General features: G+C 51.5%; 1 protein-coding gene across 1 annotated transcript; it reads left to right on the forward strand.

Moving 5' to 3' along the window:
• The first annotated feature begins 4,517 nt into the window (after positions 1 to 4,517).
• KRT9 (keratin 9) lies at positions 4,518 to 10,342 on the forward strand. The gene is made up of 8 exons (XM_081584333.1): positions 4,518 to 5,048; positions 6,678 to 6,760; positions 6,881 to 7,037; positions 7,317 to 7,478; positions 8,167 to 8,292; positions 8,418 to 8,641; positions 9,021 to 9,247; positions 10,323 to 10,342. Exons 1-8 carry the CDS (start codon positions 4,518 to 4,520, stop codon positions 10,340 to 10,342), a joined length of 1,530 nt encoding a protein of 509 aa, XP_081440459.1.
• Positions 10,343 to 10,592: the final 250 nt, after the last annotated feature.

The raw sequence follows: 10,592 nt of genomic DNA on the forward strand, positions 1-10,592 counted from the left end.
AAAGACTGAGCGTTGACAGAGGTGCAGGCGCCCTGGCCCTGCTTAGGTGGCTAATGGAGGGGCGGACCCACACACCACGCCTGCCCTCCTTTCCCCCGAAGCCAGCTACTTGATGATTCAGGGCCCTCCTGGGGCCCCACCTGGGCCCAGTGACAGACAGCAAGTTGGAAGGAGCATGTGGGAGGTGTGAGCAGCTGGTCACAGGCAAGCAGTGGGGTCTGCATGGTCAGAGGAAGGCTGTCCTCATCCCCTAAGTCCCCATCTGCTCCGTCCTTTGGGGACACCTCGTAGGTGGAACTGTGTGGTCCTTCTCTGTGCCTTGTCTGCCTAAGTCCTTGAAGTGCCCCCTCTCCATGCTCTGCTCAGAGCACCAAGGGCGCGGGTGGCACCGTGGCTGCTGGCTGCACTGTGGTGTTGGCTGCAGCCTTGCCCACGGGGCTGCAGAGACAGCTGACTCTGCCTGGGTCTCAGGTGCCAGGGTGTCCTGAGCTGCCTGTGCATTGCTCCGTGTTCGTGCTTTTGAGGTTTCCCGTGGCGGGTGTTGGAGGTGAACCCAGGGGTCAGCACCTGAGCCCTGAGAGGGTAGAGGAGTGAGCCATGTCACATGGTCTCGAAGAAATGGCTTGCTCAGGCCAGCCTTCTTCATCTCTGACCCCACCTGGCCCTGGTTCCCTGGGCCATTCAGAGATCTCGGGAGAGGGCAAAGGATGGCCCCTAGGTGCCAGGAGTAGGACCTCATTTCTGGGTTATAGGAGCTGTCCAGCATTGCAAGCTCCTCTTTGTACTGGAGGCAGGGCCAGATGTGGAGAGGATTGGCAGGTGTGGGGAGCAAGGTTGCACATGTGGAGTGGTGGGCATTCATGGAGAGGCCCCTCCAGGTAAAGGCTTCACACACACCTTCTTTCTGGCCCCTGACAACTCTGCTCAGAGCAGCTTCTCATGGGGAAACTGAGGCTAAGACCTCAGGGGTAGAGATGTGGACTGGGAGGCGTCTCCTTCTCTCTCCAGCCCGCTGCCCCTCTGAGCCCCAATGGGGAGGGCCAGGACTGAGAACAGAGGCAGACTGGGGGAGAGAAGTAAGTGCTGAACAGATGTGCGGGGATGGCCAGATGTGGGAGGAAGGCCCTGGCCCTCTTAGCTTTCAAAGAAGAGAGGAGAGAAGGCAGTGGCCAGGGTTCCCTCCAAGCAAGCAGTGAATCCGCCACCTAAGTCCAAAAGTTAGGGGAGATTCAGGTTAGACAGGCAATCCAGAGCAAACAAACCATCAGGTCCTCATCTTGCTGGCCCTGGGAGGGGGCTGTGGGGAGAGGGCCAGCTGTGCAGTGGTCCCCAGGGGCAGTCAGGCTTCCTGGGCTGCTGCAGTGAGAGTCTAAGGATGGGGTCCTGCTACTCTGAGCTGAACGAGAGTCAGGGCAAGTCTGGAGGGTGAGAAGTTGACGAGGTGGCTGAGGGCAGGGATTGGTGGGCTTGGGACCAGGGCTGGAAAGAGGCCATTTCTCATGGAGTCAGCTGAGCAGGGGTGCCTCAGCTGGGAGCGTCTGGTCAGCCAGGCTGGTCTCAGCTACCCTGATAGAGACAGGCCTGGGTCCTTAGGATCCCCCAACATGACTGGATTTGAAGAGAATGGACATGCAGGGCCCCAGAGGCACTATGCTCTCGGCTGTCCCCTCGCCTGTTCCCCCTGGTTCTGGCCAAACTCTCCTCCATCCAGCTAGGTCACCCGAGACATGAGGCTTCCATCACAGAGTGGCAGCATCTGCATGGGGATGAAAGGACAATAGAAGCAGGCCCAGGCCTGGGATACATCCTTCCTAGGTCTCCAGTCATTTTGCGGGTAGATGCTGGGCTCACTGGAAGAGCTTGGTGGGAGCCTGGGGAAAGGTTGACAGCCAATACTCTCACCACCAACCTTGGTCTAAGAGTTTCCCAGGTGTCAGGCATTTACAAAATGCCTTCAATACTTTTTGCATTATCTGTTTAATTTTTTATTTAACATATTTAGTCCTAGTCATTTATTTAGAGCATTTTGGTGCATCAAAGCTCACCTTTCATTTCAACAAAGGTATATTATGAAGGAATGGGCTTCCCTGGTGGCTGAGATGGTAAGGGATCTGCCTGCAATGCAGGAGACCTGGGTGTGATCCCTGGTCAGGAAGATCCCCTGGAGAAGGACATGGCTACCCATTCCAGTATTCTTGCCTGGAGAATTCCATGGACAGAAGAGCCTGGCAGGCTATGGTCCCTAGCAGTGCAAAGAGTCAGATATGACTGAAGTGACTTAGTCTGCAAGCATATTATGAAGGAAAGTCTATATTACTATCGAAAAATGAAAATCAGAATCACTTACCAGAAATAAAAGGAAATGATACAAATAAATACTTAATGTTTAGCTAGATACTGTTGCTTCCTAAAAGTTCTGGGTCTAAGGCTGGCTTTGGTTTTGTTAAACAGTGTGATTGTGAAGAGGGGAAGGATATTGAAGATGGCTTAGGGTCTGAGGTTTTCTCCTTGACTGAGCAAAATTTGGAAAATGGAGAAGGGAAATTTTTTTTTTCACTAAATGATTTACTTTTATTCAACACAGCCTCCATACATTACCTGAAAGCATCTCAGGAAACACTGGTCATTTATGAAAGCCTTTTTAGCTGCAGCGCAGAGGTCATTGTCTCTTCTGGAGGTCATTGTTGATGATGCTAGCCTCTCTCTTCTTACCTTTAGCTCTTCTTTAGGCTCTTAGTGTCTCCTACCTGGAGCTGGTTATCTTCCCTTCATTCAATTTGTTGGGATCCTACTTGGACCAGACCCAGTGCTAGGCACAGGATCAAGTTCAAGATGAGAAGTGGAAGCATAGAGGGGTTTATATTGTCCACGTGGGGTGGGGATGGGGGGCACAGAGATACCTTGTGGAAACTGTAATGGAGCAAAGTGCAAACCAGAGGGAAAGAACCCAGGAAGGCTTCACAGAGGAGAGGGCACACAGGTGGGTCACCAAAGACGAGCAGGAGTTTTCTAGGTGGAAAAGACAGGGAGGAACACCTCGGTTGGAGGGATCTGCAATCTGAGCATTCTCCAAAGCATGCAGGGTGTGTGGGAGCGTTGTATAGTTTAGTTAGGGGTCCTGGGGAAGCAGGAGAGATGGGGCTAGAATGAAAGATCAGGATGAGCCTTGAAAACCAGGAATGTGAACACTATCTTCAGGGTGAAGGGAGGTCAGTGATGGTCAGACAAGAGTTGGAAAGTTCACTCTGCTTCTTGTGTGGAGAAGGAATCAGAAGGCTTGAGAAGAGCCAGGAGTTGGTGGCAAAGGTCCAGGTGGGGTCGGAGCGGATAGGGACTTGGGGGTACTGAATGAGAAGAGGCAGTTTAACATTTTTAGGCCTGTGTCTCTTACTAGGAGATGGACTGACTATTAACGTCATCATTTTATAGAAGAGGGAATGGAGACACAGAGTAGTCAAGTAACTTTGCAAAGTCACATGGCTAGTGAGCGTGGAGCTGGGGTTGAGCTCAGGTAGTCTGGTCCCAGAGCCCGCTGCCTTCTCTCCTACTCTCTTTTGGCCTTGCTCACCAGAATATGCTCTGACTTTGTGCCAGGGGCAGGGCCTTGTACATTCCAGGAGGGCAGGATCAGTCCCACATCTCAGTATCCTTCCAAGGGCTCCGTACAGGCTAGACACCAGTACTGGTCAATTTCCTATCCATTGCTGGCCCTGCTGAAGGACTAGGACACTTGAGCCACTTGCGTTCTTGCTCGAAGGTCAGGTAGTAATAGCACTGCTAAGTTAACTCAGTCCGTTCTCCTCAGTCCTTCATGTGAGCTCTGCTCGCTGCTTCCAAGTGCTGGGGGGCACACTGCTTTGTCACTGTCTCAGTGTTTCTCCCTTGCCACTCATCTCATCAGACTGGAGACCCTGAGGGCAAGGACTGGGCTCCCCATCAGCTTGGGGCTCCTTGAGGCCTGGGACTTTCTACCCACACAGGTAGCTCCCCTATCCTCTATAACAACTCCTTGGTACCCCGGCCCCAGCTCACCCACAGTGGGCACCACGTGGGAGCAAGGAGAGGTGCAGACAGTAATGATCATCAATAGCGGAGGTGACTCTGTTCTGCGGATTTCTATCGCAGAGGGACTAAGTCTCAGAACTGCTGTCAGGCCAGTGGAGACCAAACTCTAGGATCTAGGTCACCCCCTTGGCAGCAGAACTGATTTATGGTGCCCCTGACAGCCTAATGTCATCAAATTACCCCACACAATGGAGAGAGGCTAGGCTGCCTTCAGGCAGTCACCAAAGGACGCTGAGCCTGGGGTTGGGGCAGCCCGGCCACCTCCCGAATCCCAAACCTCCTTTGGAGTCTGTCTGGGGGCGACTGGGGCAGACAACTGGGGCAGACAGCAGGCACTCCCAGGCGTGCCACCATCCACTGGGGATATAAGTAGGCAGCCTCAGCGACAGCTCTGCATCCTGGCTCCAGAGCCCACAGCACTCCTACGATTGCTTTCATCCTTGGGCAGCGCCATGAGTTGCAGACAGTTCTCTTCGTCCAGCAGGAGCCGCAGGAGTGGTGGAGGCAGCGGGGGTTGTGGGGGCAGCACTAGGTCCTCCTCAAGCCGCTTCAGCTTTACCACTAGCTATGGTGTGGGGAGCTCTGGGGCCTGTGGGAGGGGAGGTGGTGGCAGTTTCGGCTCCAGTTATGGCAGAGGGTCTGGGGGCGGTTTTAGTGTTGGGAGTTTTACTGGAGGCCTTGGTGGAGGTTCCGGGGGCTGTGAGGTTGGCTTTGGTGCTGGTGTTAGAGGCTTTGGGGGGCTTGGGGGCTTTGGAGGTGCTGTTGGAGGTGGAGATGCTGGCATCCTGCCTGTTGATGAGAAGATCACCATGCAAGAACTTAACAGCCGGCTGGCCTCCTACTTGGATAAGGTGCAAAAACTAGATAAGGAAAACGCTGACCTGGAGACTAAGATCCGGGACTGGTATGACAGGCAGGGGTCCAAGAATGTCCAGAAGGATTACTCTTGCTATTATGACACCATTGAGGATCTGAAGAACCAGGTAGGCTGGGGAAACTCAGAACTCTGTCTGTCTGTCTCTCACACCTATAGGTACACTCACTCACTCACATGCTTTATTTCCCTCGCAAAGGCAAGATGCTGGACTCTAACTTAGGCAATAGCCAGAGAATCCATCTTTTGCAAACTTTGACTTCAAAAAGTACTTTTTTTGTTGAGATATAGCTGATTTACAGTGTTGTGTTAATTACTGCTCTACGGCAAAGGGATTCAGTTATATATACATATGTACATTCTTTTTAAAAATATTCTTGTCCTTCATGGTTTATCATAGGACATCGAATACAGTGTGTGCTACCCAGTAAGACTTTTTGTTTATCTTTTCTATATATAAAAGCTTACATCTGCTAACCCCAGCCTCCCACTTCATCCCTCCCTCATCCCCCTCCCCCTTGGCAGCCACTGTGTCTGTTTTCTATGTCTGTGATCCTGTTTCTGCTTCATAGTATTGTATTTTAGATTCCACGGAAACTTGAACTTTTATCAGAAACAGTTCTTGGCCTGACCCATGTGGGGCATGCAGAGGTAGCGTGGAGGGAGCATAGCAACAGGGCAACTTGTTCCTGGATCTGCCACCAATTCACTCTGCGACCTTGGGAAGCCTGATGCCCTCCCCAGGCCTATTGTCCTATCCATTTAATAGAAAGAGTGGGCTGACTACCTCTCAGGTACCTGTTGGTTTAAAATTTCTGTAATCTAATGGGAAACAAAAGAGATAAGGGTGCTGCTGTCCAAAACAGGTGGGCCGTATGGCCTATCTCTTCTCTTAGCCCCTGAGAGTTCAAAGCTTTCGAGTAAAGAAGACTAGACATCTTATCTCTCCCTTCCTACTTTTTCTGGGCTCTTCTTGGGACCTGTCTTGATTTTTCCAGTTTGGTTGGACCCAGATATGCATTCTAGCTGGTCAAAGCATGGAGAGGATCTAGAACTCTGGGGGTAGACATCATCTATCCATCCATCGATCCATCTATCCACCCATCTGTCCATCCATCCATCCACATGTCAATCTATCCACTCAACTTAGAGGTTGAGTACTCTCACAGTTGCTCTGGGCAAGCATAGTGATGTCTCAGGCATGGTCTCTGCCCTTGAGGAGCTCGTAAGCTAGCTAATTTGCTGTTGCCACCTGTTTCCCTTGCCTTCACACCTTCTGATGAACAGCCTCTGGATATCTTGTTTATCCTATCCCAAACCTCTTCCTTAGTCATCCTTCAGAGATCAATTCAATTACCACCTCCTCCTTGAAGGCTTTCTTAATCTCCTGTAACCATGAATCAACTCTCTTTTCGTTCAACTCTTCTAGGATATTCTGGTCTTGGCAGTCAACCAAGCTCCTTGAGGAGCTGTATCTCATTGATCTCTAACCCCAACAGTGTCCTTTGTAGTAGATATTAAAGCATTTGTTAAATGAATGAATGAAGGCCACACTGAACATCCTTGCTGAAGGCTGTGAGGGGTCTGTGCCATATACCAGCTGTTGGAAGCCACTCCTGCCTCTTGGGCATCTTCCTGGATGGGCTCCTCATCTCCTATGGCTTTGCCTAGGCTTTTGCCCCCCAGAAGAGGGTCATAGCAGGGGTGCCTGGGTTCTGTGCCATCTCTTCTTTTTTAGATTGTGCAGATCACGGTGGAAAACAACAAGATTTTAGTGGACATTGACAACAGTCGCATGACCATGGATGACTTCAGGATGAAGTGAGTCCTCCTTCTCCTCCTTCTCCTGTCATCCATCCTTCCTCCAGCCCCTAGTGCTCTGGAGGTCCCTGTGGGGGCTGGTGACCTCTGGCTCATACCCTACCCCTGACTGGTCTACAGGTTTGAGATGGAGCAGAGCCTGCGACAAGCAGTGGAGGCTGATATCAATGGCCTGCGAAAGGTGCTGGATGATCTAACCATGCAGAAGTCTGACCTGGAGATGCAGTATGAATCTCTGCAGGAGGAGCTGGTGGCCCTCAAGAATAATCATGAGGAAGTAGGGTCTTGGCTACTTGTGGCTTGTTGGGGAGAGGGGGGAAGAGAAGTTCAGGGATAATCGGGGCTGGATGGGAGCTCTGGGCCATTGCATGGGAGACACCCCTCCGTTACGCTCGGAGAGGACATGCATGCCCAAGCTATGGTGGTGGCTGGGCTTTGACTTCTCAACTGTGTCCCATTCCATTTTTGCACCCCAGGAGGAGCAGAGGGAGAGGGCTGAAAGGTGATGGAGAGGATCCCATCCCACCCTGACCTCATAGCCCCTTCTTCCCGGTAGGAGATGAGCCACTTGTGTGGGCAGAGCACCGGGGATGTCAATGTGGAGATGAATGCTACTCCTGGCGTGGATCTCACTAAGATCCTCAATGAAATGCGCGAGGAGTATGAGAAGCTCAGTGCTAAGAACCGAAGCGACATTGAGCAGCAATATGAGACTCAGGTGAGCAGCGCGGGACACTGATTCACCTTCTCTCCCTCCGTCCACATGTCCTTTCCACCCACCCCTCCATCTCTGAGTCTGCTTGGGCTTCTCAGTCATCCTCCTTCCCATGCATTCACTGCCCACAAGTGTAATTATCAAGTAGTTTCCCAGTGCCAGGTTTCATGTGAAGTGCTGATGTCGCAGAGATGAGCCACACAGGATCACTGCCCTGGAGAAGCTCAGAGTTTACTACGTGTGTGAACAGAGGCAGATCATGTTTCATAAGGCTGTGTGCTTTCGGGCTCTAGTGGAGGTAACCAGTGTGCCCCTAGCACTACACTGAGCTCCTTGATGACTCTCTTCCTCCTGGGTCTCCAGCACCTAGTGTAGAGGTTGACACATGAAGACATGATTTGTAGTGTGTACATGTGTATGCCTGTGTTTGGGTGGCACTTTGAAATGAAGTTAAAAGGTGATTTAAGGACAAAGTGTGAAGAGTCTTAACGCCTGCTGAGACATACTGACAGAGAAACTGAGAAACAGAGAATTGAGAGAAACTGACAACGTGGCTGGCTGGAGGGACCCAGAACTCAAGATGACTTGGTTTTGGCTTTGGCTCAGTCTTGGTCCTGGAGGTGAAGGCGCTGACCAGTGGGAAAGAACCTCCCCCATTTGGTGAGCTGCTCAATGAGCTTTTGCATTTCAGATGAGACAGATTGAGCAAGAAGTGATGACCTGTAGCCAGGAGGTGGAGTCCAGCAACAAGGAGGTGACCAAGCTTCGGCAGAGCATCCAAGAGTTGGAGATCGAGCTGCGGTCTCAGTTCAGCGTGGTTGGTAGCCAGGCTCTGTATCCTCTGCCTGGGTGGGGCACAGGAAGCTGCACATGATCCTCAGGGGCATGAAGGGGAGTCTAGCTATGAGGTAGCATCCTTCTCAGTGCCTCCTCTGCCCCTAGAAATCAGCCCTGGAGAAGTCCTTGGAAGACACGGAGAACCGCTACTCTGGCCAATTGCAGCAGATCCAGGGGCAGATCAGTATCCTGGAGGGCCAGCTCACTGAAATTCGGGCAGAGACTGAGTGCCAGAATCAGGAATACAGCCTTCTACTTAGCACCAAGATGCGGCTGGAGCAGGAGATCAAGACCTACTGCAGCCTCCTTGAGGGTGGCCAGGAGGATTTGTATGTGTCCCGGGGCTTTGTGGCGCTCCTAGGAAGTTCTAAACCCCCGATGCTACTTCTGTTCATCTGGATAGAGCAGTTGGGAAAGTTCCTGTACACAAGGGTCTGATGGGCTGAGGATTTCTTCATCCCAAGAGGGGAACCTCAGGGCCTTTGGGGTTTGAGAAAGGAGGATGGTAACAGTGAGAGAAGGGACTGTTCCCTACTCCAAGGAGAGGAAGTCCCTTCCCTCCCATCTGTGGCGCCAGCCCAGCCTCTGTCCTCTGCCTTGCTGGAGGAAGATTTAGGAGGACTCACATTTAGGTGTTCTCTCCAGGTTCATCCTTGTATATATATGTGGGGTCACCTGTTTTATCTCTGTGCTTACTTTGCTTCTCAGTGAATCTCATGGAGGTGGACAGACTGGCTTTGGAGGCAGCAAAAGAAGTGGGTGTCAAGGTGGAAGTGGAAGCAGTTATGGAAGAGGATCCAGGGGAGGAAGTGGAGGCAGTTGTGGAGGAGGAAGTAGCTCTGGAGGAGGAAGTGGTGGCAGCTGTGAACAAGGAAGTGGAAGGACATCCCAGTCCCAGGCCTATTCCTCAAAATCTGGTGGCTGTGGCACACAAGGTAAGAGACAACTCTAAGGTTGTGGGGTGGGGGAGGCACAGGTGTCACTTGTCAAGGTACCACCCTTTTTAAATATCTTTGAGCCTCTCTAGGGAATACATATTCTAATCTCCAGTGAGTGCCATAGACTTGCCCTTGTTTCTGATCTGATGCTAATTTTGGACAGAGTCTTAAGTGAGGCTGGGATCACATCTACATGTGACTTAAGTCTCAATAGCCTAGGAGGTGAGCTGGAAGTGCAGTATTATTTTGTCTATTTCTCTCCACACCCTATGAAGTGGGTATTGTTATTATCCCCATTTTAAAGATAAGGAAAATGAGATTCCTTATCTCTTGTTCAAGGTTAAACAACTCATAAATGAGAGATCAGCTCTGTGGGGCTCCACAGCCAGTACTTTTCATCATCACGAGGATGGGGACACCTGGGTGGGCAACGGTTCAGGCAGAAAAGAGTCTCAAGGGTTGTAGTCAGTGGTTGGGTTGTACAAGCCAGTTATACGATGAAACTGTCCAAAGGAGCATATATCAAAGATAATAGTCTAAGTGCAAGAAAGAGTCAAACAGATGAAGTGGTGTCTAGGTCAGAGAGATTCCCCTTGTACATGTTGAATCTTGCAAAACAAAAATCTAGTATGAAATTGTAGCAAAAGGCTGGTAACATGACTGGCAATGCTCAGCTCAGAGGTACCTGGGAGCCGCCCTTCTCTGGAAGGTGGTTTTGTGTGTTGGGTGGCACTGCAGGGCCATGGATGTGCATCTACAGGCAGAGGCTGGGGCCATCTTCCCCTCAAAATGCAAGGGATTTACTAACAAAAGCTGCTGCATGGGGACGAGGCTGCCTCCTGAACCCCCATCCTCAGAAATGGGAGAGCACCTGCCAGCGGTTATAGCAGAGCTTTGGGAATTGGATGGGGGCCACTAAGACTGGAGGATCCTTCCATCTCAGGATTCTCCAGCTCTTTGAGCTCCAGTCTCCTTGCTCCCCATTTGCCCATTTTCCTCCAAGTCCCTGTCTCTCTGTCTCTTGCTCTAAGTCCTCTCTTCTCACTCTCACCTCTCTTCTGTCTCTCCACAGGCCACCAGACACGATACTAGAGCCCCTGCAAACTTTTCCGACCCCACCCCAGCTGAGCATCCCCCAGATGGGCAGACTCTGGATAAAGCCTGCTCATTGCATTGCAGCACTGGGAATAGCTGGCAACAAGCCCCGAGACCCATTTGGGACGGGGCTCACTGGGCATATGTGTCTCTGGCTGTCCATTGGCTCCCTCCTCTGGGAGGGCTGGGGAGACCTCTCTCCCTCTGTCTGGTTTGGGGATGACCCCACTCCCTGCCTTATCTCAAT

The sequence above is a fragment of the Giraffa tippelskirchi genome, chromosome 3 (assembly GCF_054371585.1).
Source record: "Giraffa tippelskirchi isolate mGirTip1 chromosome 3, T2T-mGirTip1v1.2.pri, whole genome shotgun sequence".
Classification (NCBI taxonomy): domain Eukaryota; kingdom Metazoa; phylum Chordata; class Mammalia; order Artiodactyla; family Giraffidae; genus Giraffa; species Giraffa tippelskirchi.

Excerpts from the sequence above, each read along its gene's own strand:
- KRT9 (XM_081584333.1), top strand. The coding sequence starts at position 4,518 with ATGAGTTGCAGACAGTTCTCTTCGTCCAGCAGGAGCCGCAGGAGTGGT. Across the intron at positions 5,049-6,677 it reads TTGAGGATCTGAAGAACCAG|ATTGTGCAGATCACGGTGGA; the intron begins GTAGGCTGGGGA and ends CTTCTTTTTTAG. Across the intron at positions 9,248-10,322 it reads TGGTGGCTGTGGCACACAAG|GCCACCAGACACGATACTAG; the intron begins GTAAGAGACAAC and ends GTCTCTCCACAG.